Source organism: Chlorella variabilis (assembly GCF_000147415.1).
Source record: "Chlorella variabilis unplaced genomic scaffold CHLNCscaffold_7, whole genome shotgun sequence".
Classification (NCBI taxonomy): Eukaryota; Viridiplantae; Chlorophyta; class Trebouxiophyceae; order Chlorellales; family Chlorellaceae; genus Chlorella; species Chlorella variabilis.
In genome coordinates, this window is record NW_005435081.1 from 911,303 (window position 1) to 930,724 (window position 19,422).

General features: G+C 70.8%; 1 protein-coding gene across 1 annotated transcript; it reads left to right on the forward strand.

Moving 5' to 3' along the window:
• Nucleotides 1-781: 781 nt before the first annotated feature.
• On the forward strand, nucleotides 782-19,086 carry CHLNCDRAFT_144323 (hypothetical protein; the record flags this gene model as incomplete). The annotated part of the gene is made up of 49 exons (XM_005848631.1): nucleotides 782-849; nucleotides 985-1,093; nucleotides 1,278-1,442; nucleotides 1,626-1,646; nucleotides 1,792-2,016; nucleotides 2,152-3,763; nucleotides 3,895-4,795; nucleotides 4,963-5,047; nucleotides 5,212-5,406; nucleotides 5,542-5,625; nucleotides 5,756-6,190; nucleotides 6,389-6,538; nucleotides 6,688-6,749; nucleotides 6,967-7,048; nucleotides 7,166-7,278; nucleotides 7,399-7,501; nucleotides 7,673-7,830; nucleotides 8,009-8,111; nucleotides 8,256-8,384; nucleotides 8,475-8,564; nucleotides 9,016-9,194; nucleotides 9,388-9,762; nucleotides 9,901-9,974; nucleotides 10,128-10,204; nucleotides 10,429-10,518; nucleotides 10,711-10,972; nucleotides 11,025-11,053; nucleotides 11,224-11,322; nucleotides 11,565-11,783; nucleotides 11,901-12,016; nucleotides 12,252-12,417; nucleotides 12,735-12,858; nucleotides 13,052-13,140; nucleotides 13,350-13,497; nucleotides 13,672-14,006; nucleotides 14,235-14,342; nucleotides 14,563-14,614; nucleotides 14,795-14,875; nucleotides 15,168-15,256; nucleotides 15,428-15,511; nucleotides 15,723-15,820; nucleotides 16,017-16,077; nucleotides 16,238-16,364; nucleotides 16,546-16,934; nucleotides 17,121-17,227; nucleotides 17,542-17,629; nucleotides 17,891-17,920; nucleotides 18,151-18,225; nucleotides 18,424-19,086. 49 exons carry the CDS (start codon nucleotides 782-784, stop codon nucleotides 19,084-19,086), a joined length of 9,324 nt encoding a protein of 3,107 aa, XP_005848693.1.
• Between the last annotated feature and the right edge of the window lie 336 nt (nucleotides 19,087-19,422).

Below are 19,422 nucleotides of genomic sequence, written 5' to 3' on the forward strand. Positions count from 1 at the left end.
TTCCATTCCTCCAGCCCAATTTTTGTCCCGTCAACCGAGCACCTCATTTCTACCCCCTCCAAATGATTAGAACCGCAATTCTTGCTCTGATACTTACAAATCCTCTTCTCAGAATCCCCTCTGATATTTGTAAATGCCTCAACTAACACAAAGCAAGGGTTGCTGTGCTGGTGGGCCTGCGGCTGGCATGGCGGCGGGCCAGCACAGCTGGAATGCAGTGGCGCCTCCTGGGTCCACGCCTATGTCCCTCCTCTCATCTTTGATTACCACAGTTGGAGTAAGCTGTGGCTTGAAGCTCAGCAGAACGGGTGACAACAAGCAGCGAGGCTCTGACTTTGCCCCGACCTGCCCCGACGCTGATGCGGCGGCGGCAGGAGCGGCGGTGATGGACCGGCCCGGCCGGTAACAGCTGGCAATAGGCAGGGGCCAGCGGCTGCCCAACTCATACGGGAGGCTCGGTGTCCACCGCCCAGCCCTTCCTTTTCGCTGGGTCCCGCCCCGCCCGCCTGGCGGTGGCGCAGGTTTTGCGCTCGAGCTCCATAGGGCGGCTACGCCCGATCTTTTTTGTTCGATCACTTTGTTACACCGATTCAAGCTGTATCTGCGGGCATTTGTTGAAAGAAATTGAGGGAGTGATCGGTTGGCGACGCACAGACTTGCCAGGTCGCCCTGCTGTCGAGCAGCGCAGCCCCGTAAACGCTCAGGGCAGCTCCACATGGCCGCCGTGAGGTTGCAGCCCAACACCTAACCCGCCGCGTTTCGCACAGTTTCGTGGGTCGCTATGGGCCCGCTGGCGGCCCTGATGGTTTGGGCGGGCATTCTGGTTGTGTTTGCCAACTGCTGGAAGCGGTGAGCTCGGGCGCACTGGTGCTGCACCGCCGTTGCCGCCGCTGCGTGCCTGGCACCCGGGCTTCGCAGCATAATGTGCCTGTGCTGATGCCCACTTGGGACCCTGCTTCACCTCCCCACGCTCATCCACTGCAGGCTGCTCGGCCTGGCGGTGACCCACTTTGCGCACGGCCGCGCCTTCCGCCTCTCTATCGGCCAGTTTTTCTTTGCAGGCCTGGCAGACTTGCGCTTGGTGCTGCATGTGGTGAGTGCCTGCGCATGCCAACCTTCTGCCAAGGCTGGTGGGCCAGCCAGCCTGCGCCCGAACCATCGCGACGGTCGGGGCGGCCCCGGCAATGTCCTGCTGCATTGCTGCAGCCACGGTCACATGGTGCAGGCTGGTTGAAGCTGTGCCGGGCATGCCGGCCGACTGCCCCACGCGTTTGCAGGGCCCCATGCGTGAGCTGCGCATCGCTCACCTCTCAGTTGGGATGGCCAGCAAAGGCCCCGCCGCCGCTGCTGCTGGAGATGCCGGCGCCAGCGGCGTTGCCGCCACCAGCGGCGGGGCCAGCTGGCTGTGGCAGGTGCTGATCAGCGGCCAGCTGCTGCTGCCGGTTCGGCTGCAAGGTGTCGGCATCACATTGGCGGCGCCCCCGCAGCCACAACCACGGGCGCTTGATGCGGTTGAGCAGCAGCCAGGCGGCCTCGGTCGCGCTGCTGCTGGGGCCGGTGCTAGGAGGAGGCGGGTCGTGCGGCCGCCGCTGTGGCTGCTGGGACACTTGCCAGTGCGGCTGCAGGGGCTGACAGTCCAGGATGAGGTGGGTGCTAGTCTGCTGGGGGTTGGGTGCTGGAGCTGCTGGCGGCCTCGATTGCTGTACAGCACGCGCCAGGCATGCAGGCGGCTGAGTTGCTGGCACCAGGAAGCCGGCCTCAGCGTGTGTGCTGGTACGCCTGTGCCTGCAGAGGCGAGGTGTGATGCTGCACCTGCACCAAGGGTCCCTGGCCCTGCACGGAGTGCAGCAGCTGGTGCTGGAGGGCCTCTCTGCTGCCCTGCTGCCCAACTCCAACAGCACGCTTGCCGGCAGCAGCAGCAGCAGCAGCGGCAGCAGCCCGAGCCGCCTGACGGCGGCACTCCAGAGCAGCTGGGGGCTGGGCAGCGGCCCCGGCAGCCCCAAGGCGGGCAGCCCTGTGGGAACACTCGAGCAGGATCCTGCGCCTTTCCTGCAGTTGGAGCGGCTGCTGCTGGAGCACCGGCATGACGGTAGCTTCAGCCTACGGCAGCTGGCTCCGGCGGCCTCTTCCTCGGCCCCCCCCTCCTTGCAGTCTCTCTCGCTACAGCTAGGCGCCATCAGCCTGACTGCCAGCAAGCAGCTGCTGCTGTGGGTGCAGCAGCAGTGGAGAGTGCAGGCCGCAGCGCGGCGGCGGGGCGCAAGGCCGCAGCAGGCAGCGCCACCGCCTGCACAGGACGACAAGCAGCAGCGGCTGCTACGCCTGCTGGAGCTGCTCCCAAGAGATATGGAGGCAGCTGTTGCTAGCTGCAGTGTGGCCACAGACAGTAGCAGCAGCAGTGCCAGTGCTGGCGGCGGGCTGCCGCTGCAGGCAGCCTTTGGCTTGAGGGGCTTCAGCTGCCGTCTTGCCAAGGCGGCGGCAGAGGAGGGAGCAGACAGCGGCAGCAGTGCCAGCAGCTGCGCAGTAGCACTGACCAGCGTAAGGGCAGGCTGGCAGCAGCTATCTGCCAGCCTTGGGGCAGCGAGCGGGACTGGGCACAGGCAGCAGCTGCTGCCATCCGCCGTGGCGTTGAGCAGCGGGGCAGCCGAGTGGTCGCTGGACCTCTCGCCGGCGGCAACAGGCGTTGCTTCGCAGCAGCAGCAGCAGCAGCAGCAGCAGGGCCTCAGCCAGGGTTCCCTGTCAGTGGTAGCCAAAGTCAGCATCGGCGCCTTGCACACAGATATCTGCCACCCCGCAGTGCAGCCGCTGGTGTGCCAGCTGCGCCAGATGGCCGCGGCTGCCACGGCAGCCATCAAGCCGGCACCTCCAGCAGTGGCAACAGCAGAGACACTGCTTCCAGCTGATGCCAGCGGCATCCAGGGCGAGGTTGGTGGGCTTGGTGGCCAGAGGCAGGCACAGGCGTCGATTGGCCACGCTGATTCGGCGGCGCCACTGCTGGCGGAGTGGCATGGCAGCGTGAGCCTCGGAGATGGCAGCAGGCTGCTGTTCACAGATGCTGCGGGGCGCTGCTGCTGGAGCAGCAGCCTGGCATCGTGCAGGCTGGCAGTGCAGGGTGGCAGCAGCAGCACGGCTTCCGGCAGCTTTGAGGCGGATGGCATCGAGATGCACGCCCTCGCCACAGGCAGCCTGGCTGGCCAGCAGCACGCGCCGGTGCTGCCGCCGCCTCAGATGCTGGCCGCAAAGCTGCTGCGGGTGCAGGTGGAGCACTCAGCCCAGGCCTTGCACCAGGACCAGCAGCAGCAGCAGGCAGCAGGCGCATCGCTGGATGCCACCACGGCTGGCGTGCACCTGCTGCTGCAGCAGCAGCAGCTTGCGCAGGTGGCCAGCGTGATTGTCAGCTTGTTGCCGACGCCCAAGGCAACGGCAGCAAGCGATGCCGGCACTGCGGCAGCTGCCCCGCTGGCGTCGGTGGCCGCGGCGGCGGCCAGCAGCCGGCGGCGGCAGCGGCTGCCGCTGCCGCTGCGCCTCGCCTTCTCCTGTGCCGACACGCTGGTTCTGCTGCCCACCACCGTCACCGTGCCAGCTCAGCACGCATCCAGCGGGCAGCTGCAGCTGCTGCCGACGGCGCCAGCGCTGCTGCTCAGCAGCATGAGCGGCAGGCTGGGCGGGAGCGGCGGCACCAGGCTGTCCGCCGAGGGGTGCTGCCTGCTCTACTGCGAGGGGCCCCTCTCCCAGCGCTTCCCCAGCCGCTCCGACGCCCTGAAGGGTGAGTGCAAGGCGCCTCTTCTTTGCAGCCTTGATGCCCGCAGGCGCCCCACGAGCACCCCCCTTTATGTTGGGCTGGTCCGTAGGAGGGGTTCCCTCAGGTGCCCAGATGCCCCCCGGCTGTGCTTGCAGAGCAAGCCAAGCTGGCAATCGTCAGCCTGGACCGTGCTGCTTTCCGACAGGCCACAGCGGCACCTGCAGCGGCGGCAGCGGCACTGGAGCGGCCGGCAGATGCTTCCGTTGTACCTGACACGGCTGAGGCTGGCGGCAGCGGTGGCGGCAGCATTGGCGACAGCAGCAGCGGCATGCAGCTCGATGTTGGGTCTCTGGCGGCCTGCGCAGATGCGGATGCGCTTCTGTGCCTGGCAGCGGTGGCAGATCACGCCGCTCAGCAGCTGGCGCCGGTGCTTGCGGCAGTGCCCCGCAGCGGCGGCGGCAGCATCAGCAGCGAGGGCCAGCCGCGCGCGACCAAGCAGCGGCGGCCGCGGCAGCCGCTCAGCGTCACGGTGGGACAGCTGCGCGTGGTGCAGCCGCTGTACGCACCCGATCGTGGCCGTGACATGGTTGTGGAGGTGGCGGCGGTGCACGCTGTGGTCGGGGCACAGCAGGGCTGTCAGCACAGCGTGAGCACAGCGGGCGCAGCGCTCAACATGGACGGCACGCCTGTGCTCCGCTGGCGGCAGCTGGCAGCCAGCCTGCGCCTGCCAGGGCCGGCGGCCAGCGGCAGCAGGCTCGCGGCGCCGCTGCTTGCTGCTGAGACGGCGGCGGCAGGGGGCGTGGGGGCTGCACCGGCAGATGCTGATGCAGGCAGCGAGTCTCAGGAGCAGGGGCAACCGCAGCCAGATGTGGGCGGCAGCCCTGCCAGCTACGACGCATACCACCGTGCCAGGCTGGAGGCCTGGCTGGAGGCCGATGCTGCGACGGCGCCGTCCGCAGCGGCAGCGGCAGAGGGCGGTCAGCGGCAAACGCAGGACGCCGCAGCGGCGGCGGCCCTGGGGTGCGGCCCCGCTAGCATTTTGGATGCCCGCTTCAGGTGCGCTTTCTTGCAATTTGGCATGCCCCCTGGTGCGAGTCGTGGCATGGGCCAGCAGACGCCTGTACCTGTGCAAGCTCTACCACCGGTCTACTCTGTTCGAGCGAACAGCCACAGCCCACCTCACCCTGCCCCTCACATCCCTCTGCACCGGCCTGGCCCTGCAGCGGCGCGGAGCTGGTAGTGCCGCACGATGGCGAGCCGGGGCCCACGGAACGGTACGCCGAGCTGTACTTCAAGGCGCTGGAGACGGTGAGCCTGGTACTGCTGTGGTACCGCCTGGCATGTACTGCAGCACCCTGCTGGCATTTCCATCCAGCCCCTGTACTCGTCCTTCTGGGAGCATTGTGGTCCTGGCACAGGCAGACACGTGCCGACTTACTGCCTCCTGTGCTGCGTGGCAATGTCCCCTGCAGGCCATGCACCAGCACCTGCAGCACCTTGAGCTGTTCAAACGACAGCTGCGTAGCGGCGGAGGCGGTGCGGCGGGGGCCAACGGGCAGCAGGTGCCAGCAGACGAGCGGCGGCAGCGGCCCCCGCTGCTCTTCCCCATGCAGATCAACCTGGTGGCAGAGGAGCCTGCCCTGCGCTTTGAGCATCATCCGATGGAGGTGCGGCGGCAGCAGCTGCGCCCGCAGCCTGTGCCTGCAGCGCTTTGCAAGGGCAGCATGGAAGGGGAGGCTCTGTTGCTCACCTCCTGGCATTGCGCCTTCTGCTGCCTGTACGACCCCTGCCTCTCTGTGCAGGCTTGGATGGCGTCTCGGGGGCCGCTGCTGCAGCAGCTGGCAGTGCAGCAGCACCTGTGGGGCGAGGTGGCGGCAGCTGTCCAGGTGTGTGGGCTGTGCCTGTGCTGCTCCCTGGCTCACATGCGCCAGCTTCCAGTGCCGGTGAAACACACCCTCCTGTGCCTGAAGGCGTTGCTCGCCTGCCCACCCTCCCATTGCTGCTCCCTAACTGCAGCCCGCCGACACCGCCAGCCCGCTGCACGCCGGCATGGTGGAGAGCGCGTTTGAGACGGTGGCGGCCGCCAGCCAGCAGGCCTGGGATGGGCTGATGCAGGAGCTGCTGCTGCTGTACCGCAGCAAACTGCGGCAGGCAGACCGCTGGAACCGGCGGCAGCTGCGGCCGTCACAGGAGCAGGAGCAGGAGCAGGGGCAGGGGCAGGAGGCGGCGCCTGGCTCAGGGCCGGCTCTGGCAGGCGGGGATGGCGGTGAGGGCACGGGGGGCCCCAGCGGCGGCGTGGTCGCCCCTCCCGGCCACGATCTCATGGTGATCAGCTGCAGCCGGCTGCAGGGCCTGGTGGCGGTGTGCTGCGGCAGCGACGAGGCGCGGGCGGCGGCGCGGCGCCAGATCGCGGAGGCCGACCCGCCGTCGGAGGCCGTGCCCATGGCCAAGGTGGGTGGGGGATGGTGGGGTGAGGTCTGTGGTGCGTGTGTTGTGTGTATGTATGTGCGGTGTGTGTACTACTGTATGCATTTGTGTGCTTGCTGTGTGCGGCTGTGTGCGTCGGTCGACTGTAGTGCCTAGTCCACAACACAACACAGACGCAAGCCAGCTCCTGCCCACCCTGGCCGCCCCTTCCCCTGCCTGCAGATGCTGAAGCTGCATGTGGATGTGGCGGCAGACGACTTTGCCATGCGTCTGGCCGGCACCAGCCGCCCGTTTGTGGGCGCGGGCGGCGTGCTGATCAGCGGCGCTGCCGCGGTGGCACGCCAGGCCACCGCGCCGCCCCAAACGCGCCAGGTGGGCTGCGCTCTGGCGGCGGCTTGTGGCAGTGGCTGTGTTTGGTGGGCAGGGAAGCATCCAGAAGAACGGTGAAGGGAGGGGTTGCTGTTCTGGCGGCGCAACTGGGTGCACCTGTGCCTCCCTCCCTCCTGCTGCTCTGTCTGCAGAGGCAGCTGCCCATCGGGGCCCACCGCCGCGTTGCCATTCCCATAACAGTCAAGGGGTGCAGGTGCGGCGGGCATGCAGGCTGCGTGCTGGGCCTGCGCTGCATGCGACCTGCGTTGTCGACGCTGCCGGCCTGGCACTCGTGCACCGTGCCCGCCTGCTGGCGCTACTGCAGCGGCCCCTCCTTGCTGGCTGCTGGCTGCTGTCCTCCTGCGTCGCCCCACCCCACCGCCGCCCCTCTGCACGCCCCCTGCACCCCATCCCACCTGCACACCCTGCAGGCCTCCCTTCAAGTTCTACACAGACCTGGCTCTGGAGGCCAGCACGCTGACAGTGTGCCACTCCCAGGCAGGCGGGGAGGCTGTGGGTTGCATGCATCACTGACAGCAACGCGGTTTGCACGCGGCCACGTTGGATGGGGACGCCTGCCTCTCTGCCAGACCGCCGTGCCCGCCCACCTCCCCCGCCTGTCGAGCACAGGGGCTGGAGCCAACGATGACGCTCGTGGGCCTGGCAGGCAAGCGGCTGAGCCCCAGCGACCCAGACAGGAGCGTGCCGCGGCCGCCGCCCATCCCTTGGTGGGACGACTTGCGGTGAGATGGGCGGGGGAGAGGGCAGTGCTGGGTGGTATGCATGCATTGCATGCATGCCATTCCAGCAGGTATCTGGGGGGCGGACACCCTGACTGGCTGCTTGGCGGCACCCGCCTGCAGCTACATGTGGCGCGGCCCTGTGGCGCTGTCGGTGGGCCGCTTCGGGCTGACCCTGGGCGGTACCGCACACCCCGGCATCTGCGATACCAGCGAGCGCATGGAGGTACCGCCATGCCACTGCCGTGCCACTGCCATGCCACCGCCCATGCCACTGCCGCTGTCGCTGCCTGCAAGCTTGGGCTCGTCAACCCAGCCGCCTTGCCGAGGGTCACATGACATACATGTCGGCTGCTGATCCCCCTCTCTGCCGCCGCTGCTGCCACCGCTGGCGCAGGTGGAGGCCTGCGGGGTGCATGGCCGCCTGCTGTCGGGGCGATACGAGCTAGAGACGGGAGAGCTGAGCGTGACGCTGCACCGCGCGGCAGGCGTGCAGCAGCTGGGCGGTACGCTTCTGGAATTGCCCTTCCTGCGGGCGCCTCAAGCCAGCGTCAGGTGGGCCTTGGGATTGGTTAGCAGCCAGCGGCGCGGTCGTGGCCTGTGAAGGCTGGCGCGGCCGTGAGCCGAGCGTGTGTGGCCTGCCTTGCGGCGCGTGACATCGTGTCGTTCGCCTGCTGGCATCTTGTAACTAAGAAAATGCGCTCCCGGCCCCCGCCGCCGGCTGACGGCGCAGGCTGGAGGTGGACTGGAAGCTGCCTGGGGGGCGCCCCGCGGAGGAGCACCACCTGTTCCCTGTGGTACTGCCTCCAGCTGGCGCCCTGCAGGCGCCGGTGCATGTGAGCCCGACAGCAGCGGCTCCTGCACGGCACGGCAGGCTGCTGCTGCTGCTGCTTCCTTGCGTCGGGCGTGCGGGCCAGCGCTGCAACCTGCCTGCCCTCCCACACACATCCCACCCACCCCCTAAACCATGTGCGGTGCAGGCGGGGGTAGCGTACAAGGTGGACAGCTGGGGTCTGGCTCTGCATGTGGAGCTGGGGCAGGGCGGAGCGGCGCCCGGCGACGGTTCCGCGGCGGCAGGGCCTGCGGTTGGCTTCCTCGGCGGCCATCAGGTGAGGCAAGGCTCATGCTGGCTGGCTTCAGCTTCTGATCGGCAGGCCTCGCGCTGAGGCACCGCGCCTGCTGCCTCCCTCCCCCTGCAGATCCAATGGATGAAACAGTTTGTGGCGGTGATGAACCGGCTGCCGCCGCAGGCAAGGCGCAGCGCGGCCCGCTCGGGGGACGCCGACCATGTCTTGTGGGCTCGCCCCACCGCCACCGCTGCTTCCTGCATCACCGCCACCCAAACCAGCAAACAATCAAGGAGCCGCCACGGCTGCTTGCCCGCTGCCTGCCTGCGCAGATGCGGGCGGTGGCGCGGCGCGGCAGCTTCTTCTGGCGCAAGCCCCCGGCCGCCGCGAGCCCTTCCAAGAAGGGCATCGGCAAGCTGACGCAGAAGGCGAGGCTAGCTGGGTGCCGGGCCCCTGCCACACACGCCTGCAACCCACACTGCGGCCTGCTCCGCCCTGCCTCGACTCTGGGCAGCTCCGCCCCGCCGGCTGCCCCACCTCGCCCCTGCTGCCTCTGCCCGGTCATCCGTCACACGCCCCAATCACCGCAGAGCACCCCGAACCCACCAACCACCTCGCCACCAACCACCCGCTGCGCCCCCGCCTGCCCGCCCTACCCCTCTCTGCCCCGCAGTTCTGCCTGAACATCGTGGCGGCACCCCTGGAGGTGGTGCACTATGCTGGGGACCCCTCTGACCCCTCCCACGGCATCCACCTGCACGCCCCCTCCTGCGCCTACACAGCCTGCTACCTCTTCAACCAGCCCCTGCCCACCTTCCTCAAGCTGCCCCCCCACGCGCGCGGCAACAAGAGGTGGGTGGCGGGCGGTGAAGGGTCGGCAGGCAGGGGGCTCGTGCGGTGCTGGCACCGTGCTTTGGGCGTGCCATGGTCGGCGCGCCCCCGCCAGTTGCGAACCCGTGTCCTGTCCCCTCGTGGCCCCCCTCCGGCGAAAATGCGCCTGCTCCGCTGGGCCTGCCCGCTCGGCCTCCTGTCTGCGTCCCTGCAGGAGGCAGGAGGCCACCCGCACCCTGACCCTCAGCATGGACGTCCAGGCCGGCGGCGTGACGGTCCACAAGGCCGGCAGCCAGCGGCGGCGCGCCGACGGCGGCGCCTCCAGCGCGCTGCCGGGCGCCAGCCCGCGCTCGGCGGCGGCCGGGGGCGGCGCGCGGGACGCGTGGGCGGATGCGGAGGAGGTGGAGGGAGAGATGCTGGGCCTGCTGGGCGACCTGGTGGCACCAGTGACCCGAGAGCAGGAGCCCATCATCAGCGCGGGGGCGGTGGCGGTGACGCAGGACGGGCTGACGCCGCCCGCCAGCCGCGCCGCCTCGCCAGGCGACGACCCCGTGGCCGAGGCGCTGCAGCCGCACGGCGGCAGCAGCAGGTGGGAAGGGGGGGCCTGCGGCATGCATGCTGGCTGGATGCTCACCTGCCCGCCTGCTGTTGGCAGCTGCTGCGTGCCAAGGGGAGCTGCCGGCTGACGCCCCCTCGGCTTCCCGGGCCGCTGCGAGCCGCTGCGCAGGCCGCTGCGTGTGCTCATCAGCGACTGCCGCGTGCTGGTGGACCGAGCGGCGCGGGACGCGGTGTGGGGCGCAGGTGCGGCTTGCCCGCCCGCCAGCCCAGCCCGCCTGCCTCCCGCCACCCGCTCCCTGCCACATGCACCCACGCTCGCACGCGCACACGCACATGCACACGCACACGCACACACCGCATGCACCTCCCCGCCTGCTCCTGCTCTCCTCGTTGCAGTGGAGCACCTCATCTCCGCCTTCACCACCGGCGTCTCCCAGCAGCGGCACAACCTGCGCAACGCCGCAGTGCACTCGGTGGGTGGTGGTGGGGGGCAGCGCCAGCGCAAGGTCCGGGGACGGCATTGGCCAGGGCTTGGAGGCAGCGGCGCATGCCCTGGCCTGCCCTCCCTCTGCTCCCGCCCCAGCTCCCAGCTCCCAGCTCCTTTATGCCGCCCTGCCATGCACAGCCAGCTGCTGCTTCTGCCTCGCCTCATGGTGTAACCCTGGCGCCTCGCCCCACCCCGCCCCACCCTGCGCAGATGTTCCCGCCCTCCACGTCGCCCTCCCCGACCCCCGCCCTCACCACCAGCCCCAGCATGCCTTGGTGCATCTCCAGCCCGGTGGTGCGGGTGCGGCGCAGGCCGCTGCAGGCTGCTCGGCTGCCATCCGGCTGCCGGGAGCTGCTTGTGTCGGCGGTGCATGCCTGGCGCCGCACCGGCCGACCTGCGTCTTCCCTCCTCAGCATGCCTCCCCCGGCCAAATCCCTGAGCCGCATGCCGTCACGTTTCCGGTCTGCCGCCGCTCCCTGCGCCGCCGTGCAGCTGCAACGCCACGTCAGCGAGTCGCAGTCGGCGCTTTCCACCCCGCTGCCCACCCCCTCCGCCGAGCCCCTGGCAGAAGCCCCGCCCAGCGCCCGGCGCAGCGTGGATGGCCCTGCGCCCACTCCAGGCCAGGCCCCGCAGCAGGCGGCGGGCGCGGCGGCGGGAGACAGTAGCAATGAGCTGCTGGCGCTGCTGCTGCAGCAGCGGCAGGAGGAAGGGGAGGGCGGGGAGGCGGAGGAGGGGTCGCCGGGAGGGTGTGGGGGTGGGGCGGGGCAGGCCCGGGCCAGACGGGCTGGTGCACCCGGGTACCGCAGAGGACGATGACGAGGAGGAAGACGAGGAGGTGGGCTGCGGTGCTCATCCACACAAGTGCCCACGCCCGCGCCTCTCCTCCTGCCTTGCTGCCGCCCCTTCCTCGCGCTGCCGCCGCCCACGCCGTGCGCTGCGTCCCGCAGCGCTGAGCGCTCCGGCGGGCCCCTCGGCGCCTGGCCCCTCCTCTTGCGCGCGCCGCAGGCGCTGCTGTCCTGCCCTGCGGATGATCTGGCGGGGCAGCTCAAGTATGTGGTGGAAGTGAGGGACCTTCAGATTACAATCGAGGCGGAGGCGGCGCAGGTGAGGTGGAGGGTGGCTGGGCAGCTGGGCCGGCTGGCGGCTGGCGGCTGGCGGCTGGTGGCTGGCTGGCGGCAGGCGTGGGGGGTGTAACGGTATGGGTGGCGTTGCGGTGTGGGCAGCACTGCACTGCTGACGAGTCCTGGGAGAGGGCTGCATCTCTTCCAAGGTGGGACTCTTCCAAGGTTGGACTCTGCAACCTCGCGGCGCGCTCCCCCCCTGTCTTGCCTTGCCTGCCCCCGCAGGGCCGGCTGCTGCTGGCGGCGCGCAGCGGGCGGCTGCAGGGCCTGCACCTGCCGGAGCCGGGCCTGAATGTGACGGCACTGATGATGGAGCAGGCAAGAGCCTCCGCAGCCGCCGCCGCCGCCGCGGCCGCCGCCGCCGCTGCTCCTGGGCTGCTTCGCACAGCGCCGCCGCCACAGCTGCAGCCGCAGCCGCCGCCGCTGGGCTGCTTCACACCGCACGTGGCCGCCGTCGCTCGCTGCCAGCTGGGACGAGCACAGCCACGCTCCCCCCTTTCTTCCACCATACACACCCCACGCTCCCCTCTTTCTTCCACCCCTCTTTCTTCCGCCATACAGGTGTCTGCGCATGTGACGCAGATGGATGTGGACCCAGATGCGCCTGTGCTGTGGCTGCAGCCCACCCCCACAGGATACCAGCTGCCCGCGGGGCAGGGCAGGATGGTGCCCGCCAGGTGGGGCCGGCGGGCTGGCGGGCCATCGCAGCAGCCAGCGCAGCAGCCGGCGCCAGAAGCAAGCAGTGGAGGCGGCGGGCAGGGGGGGAGGCCAGGGAGGCTGCTGGGCCTGCCGGCACCTGGCGTTGAGATGTGAAGGCGGCGTGTGAGGGGAGGGAACTCACGATGCGACCCCCACCCCCACCCACCCACCCACCATGCCTGCCTCCTCTCCTCGCCTGCTGCGCCCCGGCAGGCGCATCTTCGAGCCCACCCAGATGAGCCTCAGGCACAGCAAGGCGACGGCCGGCGGCGGCCGGCGCCGGCGCGCGCCGCTGAGCGGGCGGGGCGGCAGGCTGCGCTCCAGCCCGCAGTCGAGCTTCACCGCCTCAGCCATCCGGGGCGAGGAGCTGGTGATAAGGGTGAGATCTCAAACTGACTCTGGTCTGCTGCTGCCCACCCATGTGCCAGCGCCAGGATGAGGGCAACAGGATGAGGCAGCAACAGGAGCGCTGCACGCCGGGCCCGATGCTGCGCCGTGCGCAGCTGCTGGGGTGGCGGGAGGGAGGAGCACGGGCGGCGGCGGCGTGACCACGCCGCCCTGTCGTCGAGCGCCGCCGCCGGTTTCGCCCGCTCAGCGCACGCCTGCACCTCTCCCACACTTGCAACACCCTCACGGGCACACACTCTCTCTTGCAACACCTGCCCCGCCACCCTCCTCCTCCCGCACCCTCCGTAGGTCCCTGAGGTGCTGGCCGTGATGGATAGCCGGGAGTTTGAGGTGCTGGTGGATGTGGTGGGCATGCTGCAGAGCCCAGGACCCGTGGTGGACGCGGTGGGCGCAGAGGCGGCGCTGCTGGCGGGTGAGTGGGGCGGGGTGGTGCGCATGGGCTCGGCGAGCTGCTGCTGTTGCGGGGCGGGTTGCGGGGCGGGCAGATGGGTCCGTTGCCAGGGTCTGCTGGGTGTTGGCTGGATGGCTGGCACCCCGCTGGCGACGCCCAGCGCTGCTGCCCCGCTCACCCCCACCCCCACCCCCACCCTGCCCTGCCGGTGCAGAGCTGGAGGGGGAGGAAGTGGAGGAGGCGCGGCGGCTGTACGCTCTGATGCGCCAGCAGCTGTCGGAGCTGCGCCAGGCGTCCCATACGGTGCGCTGCCCCCTGCCTGCCTCAGGGCTGCGTGACCGCCCGTCAGCCGCACGCGTTGCCCACGCCAGCGCTGCTGTGCCTGCCTGCCTCCCTGCCTCCCTGCCTGCCTGCCCGAGCTTCCTCCCCGCGCCAGCCGACACACCGGCCCGCCGGCCCTGCCCTGCCCTGCCCTGCCCTGCCCCCTCCCCGTGTGTCCTTGCGCCCCGCAGCTGCGTGCCTCGCTGGGGCTCCAGGCCTTCACCTCCCACCTGGCGCCGCCCGGGTTGCACGCCGACGGCCTGCTGCCGCCGCTGGCGGTGGCCCACTTCCTGGCGGCAGACAGCGCGGACTTTGTGGCGGTACAGTTTGGTACCGCAGGTGGGTTGTGCACACACGGCTAAGCTTGGGGTGGAACAGAGCGGAGAAGGGGGGGGGGTCTGCAGGGCAGCAGAGATTGCATTGCTTGCGGCAGGCATTGGGCGGCGAGGCGTGCTTGCATCCCGCACTGGCGGCCAAGACAGGACGCCTGGTGCCTGCCCCGCCGTCCTGCAGCGGAGCTGAACGTAGCGATGCGGGAGCACCTGGCGGCCGCCTCTGCAGCAGCCGTGGAAGCTGCCGAGGAAGCTGGCGGCGGCGGCTACGGCGGCGGCGGCGGCGGCGAGGCGGCGGATACGCCGCCTGTGGGCGACCCCGGCGGCGCGGCGCCACCGCCGCCGCCGGACGTGGGTCGCGCCGCGCAGGAGAGCACGGCGCTCGTGGCGCGGCGGCACCTGGGGGAGCGGCAGCAGGAGCAGGAGCAGGCGCTGCTGCTGCGGTGGGTGGAGGAGCAGGAGGGGGGCGCGTACGAGGCGGTGGAGCAGGCCAAGGGCTGCCTGCTGGCGCTCAAGGTGGGTGGCGGGTAGTGGCCCGCGCTCGTGGCGCCGCTGGCTGCTGGCTGACGGGAGTGACTGCTGCTGCAGCAGCGGCTGGGCTGGTGTGAGTGTGTGAGCCAGCATCTGTGTGTGAGCCAGCATCTCCATCCCGCCGGCCGTGTTGCTCCCGCGACCCCAACCCACACATACTCACGCATGCAGCCGAGCATTGCCCCTGGCCCGCCCGCCCGCCTGCCCCCGCAGGCCGTGGCGCGCAAGCGCCAGCAGAAGCACTCTGCCTCTCGCCTGCGCCTGCAGCTGGACCGCGTGGTGTGGCAGATGTGCAGCCTGTCACGGGAACCCTTTGTGCAGGTGTGCCGCACAGCGGCAGCCGCGTGCTGCTCGCTGCGCACCTGTGCTCGCCGCCGCCGCCGCCGCCGATGAATGAAGCGCGGCGCGGCGTGCCCCGCCTTGTCGCCAGCCTCGTTTTGCTTCTCATCGCCCCATCTGCCGTGCTGCCCTGCCCGTGCCATCCACTCACCCCGCCAGCCTGCCGGCTGCTTGCTCCGCTCGCCTGCCCGCCCCCGCGCAGGCCGCCATCCGCCGCCTGTTGCTGGACAAGTTTCAGAACAAGGACCACTCCGGTACCGTGGCGGCGGCACGCTCGGACCCGGGCCCTGCTGCCGCTGCCGCCCGCTTGAGCCCTGCCGTGCGGGAGCTGCACAGGGGCGCCTTGAGCGGCTGCCGCATGCCGCCCCTGCCTGCCTGCCTGCTGAGCTGGCGGCGCCCTGCCCTGCTGGCGCCCCGCTCCCCTCGCCCTGCAGGCTCCGCCAAGTTTGTGATTGGGCGCATCGAGGTGCTGGACTCCCAGGGCATGCTGGGGCCCGGCCCCGGCATCAACGCAGGTGGGTGTGTTGTGTTTTGGGGGGGCCGGGAAGGGGCGTGAACAGTGTGGGACAGTGTGGAACAGCGTGTGGAGCTGTGTGTGTGCTGGCTGGGGAGGAGCGCGCGGTGCAGCTGTGGCTGGCGGGCTGGGCGGGGCGACACACCACCGTCCTGCACCCGCCCGCCCCATCCTCCCTTGCCCACCTCGCCCTGCCGACCTCGCCCCGCCGTCCCGCTTGCCCACCTCGACCTGCGCACCTCGCCCTGCCGTCCCGGCCTGCCCCACCCCCCACCCCTGTCACCCCCCCGCAGGCGTGATTCTGTCTGTGTGGAACCCGGATGCCAGCTGGGAGCGGGACGACATGGTACGGGCGGTGGCCACCATGGGGGTGCCCACGCAGGTGGGCGGGCGGGGTGGGCTAGGTGGGAGAGGGTTGCAGTGCAGGGCACGGCGTGCTTGTGGAGGGCGGGGCGGCCTAGCGGTGGCCAGGGAGTGATGCATGGGGCGCCCACGGATGCCTGCCGCACACACACACACTCACGCACGCCTCCCCCTGCACCCCTCCCCACAGACCCACATCATCTACGACCACCTGGACCTCATCCTGCACCCCACAGCCTTCCACCTCACAGAGGGCATCGCCGTCGCCTTCTGGGTGAGCGCATGCTAGTCGCCTGGGGGGGGGGGGGGGGGGGGGAGGCGCCGCTGCCGCGCCCGCCGGCCTGCTCCCCTGGCCCGGCTGCGATGTGCCGTGCGCGCCGCTGCACCGTGCTGTACGCCCTGCTACAATAGTACGGATCCGTCACCGCGCCATGCTGCACCGTGCATGGTACCGCATCATGTACCGCACGTAAATGGTACCGCAGGAGTACTTCTTCCCTCGCGAGGACGAGTCGAAGGCGCGTGCCGCCGCCGCCTTTGCGCGCAGCGTGGCGGTGCCCGCCGCCGCCGCCGCGCGGCACAGGTGCGCGCGCATCCCCCGCATCCGCGCTGCTGGCAACACCCCCTTCTGCGCACCGCTTGGCGCTGCGCTGCCACGGCACACCTGCGGCCTGCTTCTTTCAGGGTAGTTTTGATGCTGCCTCTCCACTCTGCTCACCGCCCTCTGGCCGCCTTGCTTGCTTTCGGTGCCTGCCTCCCCCCCCGCCCCCCGGCTGCAGGCGCTCAGCCACGGCGCTTCCAGCTGAGGTGGCGTACTCGCAGCAGGGCTCCCCCATGGGGGTGAGCACGCCCTGCCGCCGCCCCAGCCTGCCTCCCCCGCATGCCGCCGCACGCTGTCGCTCCCTCGCCCCCGCCTGCCCCGCGGCCCCGCCGCCCGAGCCTCGCGTCGCGCCGCTCCAGCTGCGCCAGCCTGCCCCTGCTGCCCCCGCCTGGCCCTCAGCAGGGCTCCCCCAAGCGGCGCACCGTGCTGCTGCCCCCGGGCGACACCAGCAGCCAGCCCAGCAGCGGCGGGCAGAGCCCTCGCGCGGCTGCCGGCACGCCGCGCGCCTCGGCCATCGTCAACGCAGGTGTGTGGGTGTGACGCCATGAGGGCGGGGCGGGGCAGGCAGCGGGGTCTGCTGCGCCGGGCCTGTGCCGGCTTCCCTCCTTTCCACATACAGGAGGAAAGGAAAGCAGAGAGGGGGCCCGGAGCGACGCGCCAGCTGCCAGCTGCCCACCGCGCCTGCTCGTCTCCCTCCTGCCTGCCAGGCTGGCGCTCCGCCCCCAGCAAGCTGCACCGCCGCACCTCCTCCCTCGCGGCTGAGGGAGGCAACCTCAGCAGGCAGAGCACGCTGGGAGGCTCCGCCACGGCGGCAGCGGCAGCAGCCGCGGCAGAGGCCTCGCTCCTGGAGGCGGCGGCGGAGACGGCGGCGGCGCTGGCCAGCGGCGGCGGCGCCGGCGCCGGCCCCAGCGTCGCCTTTAACCTGCAGCGCACCAGCGGCGGCGGCCCCAGCCACCTGCAGCGCACCAGTGCCACGGGGCAGCTGGAGCGGGCTGGCAGCGGGGCAATGCGTGCGGGGGCGGGCAGTACGCTGGCTGGCGGCCGCCTGTACCGCCCCCTGTCCAGCATCAGCCTGGCCGCCTCAGACGCAGACAGCGTGAGTGACGGGCGCTCCATGTGCGGGCTGGCCCTGGCTCTGCCGCCGCTGGCTCTACCCACGCTGGTGACACCCACTGCATTGATTGGGTTTGGCGGGCAGTCGGCCCGAGCCCCGCCAGCCAGCCGCTTTGCTGACGCCCATCACACCGCTGCCGCCACCGGCGGTGCTGCCGTGCGTTTGCAGGTGGCGGTGCGCGCGGCGGCGGCCAGCCCGCCGCACCGCAAGGTCCGCTTCGTGCACGTGAAGCTCAACCGGGCGCACTGCCGCGTCACATACGAGGGCTACCCGCTGTGAGCTGTGGGGTGGAAAGAAGGTGGCAGGGGAGGGGTCCCTCCACCCTTGGGGCCCTGTTGGGAGGGGTTCCCTGTGTGTCTGGCCCCCCTCCTCGCCTGCCTGCCTGCCCGCCTGCCTCCCTCCGCCGATGCATGCGGGCCTGGCTCCGCTTGCGAACCACCCCGCCGCCGCCGCCCCATCCCTGTGATCGCACCTCTCTGCGCCCATCACCCCAACCCCACCCACCCGCGCGCCCACTCGCGCGCGTCTGTGCGTGTGTGTGTGTGCCCACCCACCTGTGTGTGTGTGTGTGCGTGCGCGTGTGTCGCAGCACCTTCAACGACCTCAAGCTGGTCATCGACAACCGCACCTACGTCAACATTGAGGGCAGGTGGAGGGAGCTGTTCAACAGGATGAAGGTAAGATGGGGGGCGGGCGGGGCGGGGCGGTGTGTGTGTGTGTGTGTGTGAGAGAGAGAGAGAGAGAGAGAGAGAGAGTGTGGTGGGTGTGGGGCTCGTGTGAGGGGGCGGCGCCACCAGCCCTGCCGGCGGGCGCTGCGCAGCAGCCCGCTGGGCCCGCTGCGGGCGTGCGCGCGCGGCGTGCCGAGCTGCCGCGCCGCTGCCCCGGCCTGAGTCGAGGTTCTTTCCCTCCGTTGTCCCGTCCCCCTCCCTGCCCCGCAGTGGGACATTGTCAAGTCGGTTGTGAAGAGCGTGGCGGGGCTGCAGGGGCGCAAGTTCAAGGCAAGCCGCCCGGAGGAGCGGCGGAGAGCAATGGAGGGCAGTGCCCGCCAGGCTGCCAGCCAGACCCCGGCTGACTGGCTGCACGCCGGCGGGCACCCTGCGTCTGCCTGCGGGGCCTGGCTGGGGTGTGTTGCCTCACCCGCTGCCGCTGCGCCGCGTGCCTGCCCCGGTCCCGGCCCCGGCTGCCTGCGCTGCTGCAGGAGCTGCTGCCCGAGGGGTTTCCCGGGGAGGATGGCGAGGGCGGTGCGCGGCGCAAGCCTGGGCTGCTGGCACAGGTGGGTGGGCAGGTTCACGAATGGGGCGGTGGGAAGCAGCCGCTGCTTCCGCACCTCTGCCCTGCCTGCCCTTCCCGTCTCCCTGGCTGCCGGGCTCTGCCAGGCGGGCGGCCCTCCTCATGCCTGGCACCAGTGTGCGTGTTGTCGCCCAGGCCTGCTGAACTCACCTGCGCTGCTCCTCAGCCACCACCCCTGCAGCTGCAAGCGCTGGGCAAGGGACGCAAGGAGGGGGCGGGCGTTGCGGGCGGCGAGGCGGTGCTGTCGGGTGAAGACCTGCGGGCGCAGCACAAGCGGCGCATGCTGTTTGGCCACATGCTGCCCGCCACGCCGGGCGCGGCGCAGGCCCCGCACGCGCCAGCCGCGCCGCCGCTGCCCCCGGGTGTCACCGGCGGCGCCAGCGTGGCGGATGCGCCTGCAGCGGAGGCATCTGGAGGCAGCCCGGGCGCTGCATCGCTGGGGGTGGCAGGCTCGCCCGGCGCCTCGCCTGCCGCCCGGTCGGCAGCCGCGAGCGGCGGCACCACGCCGCGGCGTGCTTCCGAGGACGTGGCCGGGGCGGGGGAGGTGTTCCCGGGGCCTCTGGCGGCCGGGCTGGCGCCCCCTGCCCCGCTGGCGTCGGGCGCCTTTGGCAGCACGGCCGCGTTCAGCAGCGCGACGTTGCCAAACCTGGAGCCGGCTGCCTCTGCTGGGTCTGAGGCCGGCAGGCCGGACCCAGCAGCTTCCGCGCCGCCGGGGCAGCAGCAGGCCGGCGGCGGGGCCGGCGGTGGCAGCCGCGGCGCGCTGCCCACGCCCAAGTGGGCGGCCAAGCTGGCCAGCAAGGCGCAGAAGGGGTTCCACAAGCTGCGCGACTCCCTGCAGGAGTGAGGGGCGTCACGCAAGGCAAGGAGGGAGGCAGGCGGCCGTCGGGGGGTGGTGTGGGGGGAGCGCAGCTCCCCACGGCCCTCCGCACAGCGCCTGCCAGAGAATGCATCAGTGCAAGTGCACAAGGACAGATCTGATTTCATGCTTGATTTTCTTCCCCGGCTTTCCTTCGGCTTTGTATTCTTTCTTTCTTACATTTCAGGCAGTACCAAAGCTACATGTCACATGGACCAATTTGTCAGTGATGAGAAGGAAAGGCAGCAGCAACCTGGTTGGAAACAACATCGCCGGCTGCAGGGCGCAAGCGGCGCGGTCAGCAGAGGGGGCGGATGTGCCAAC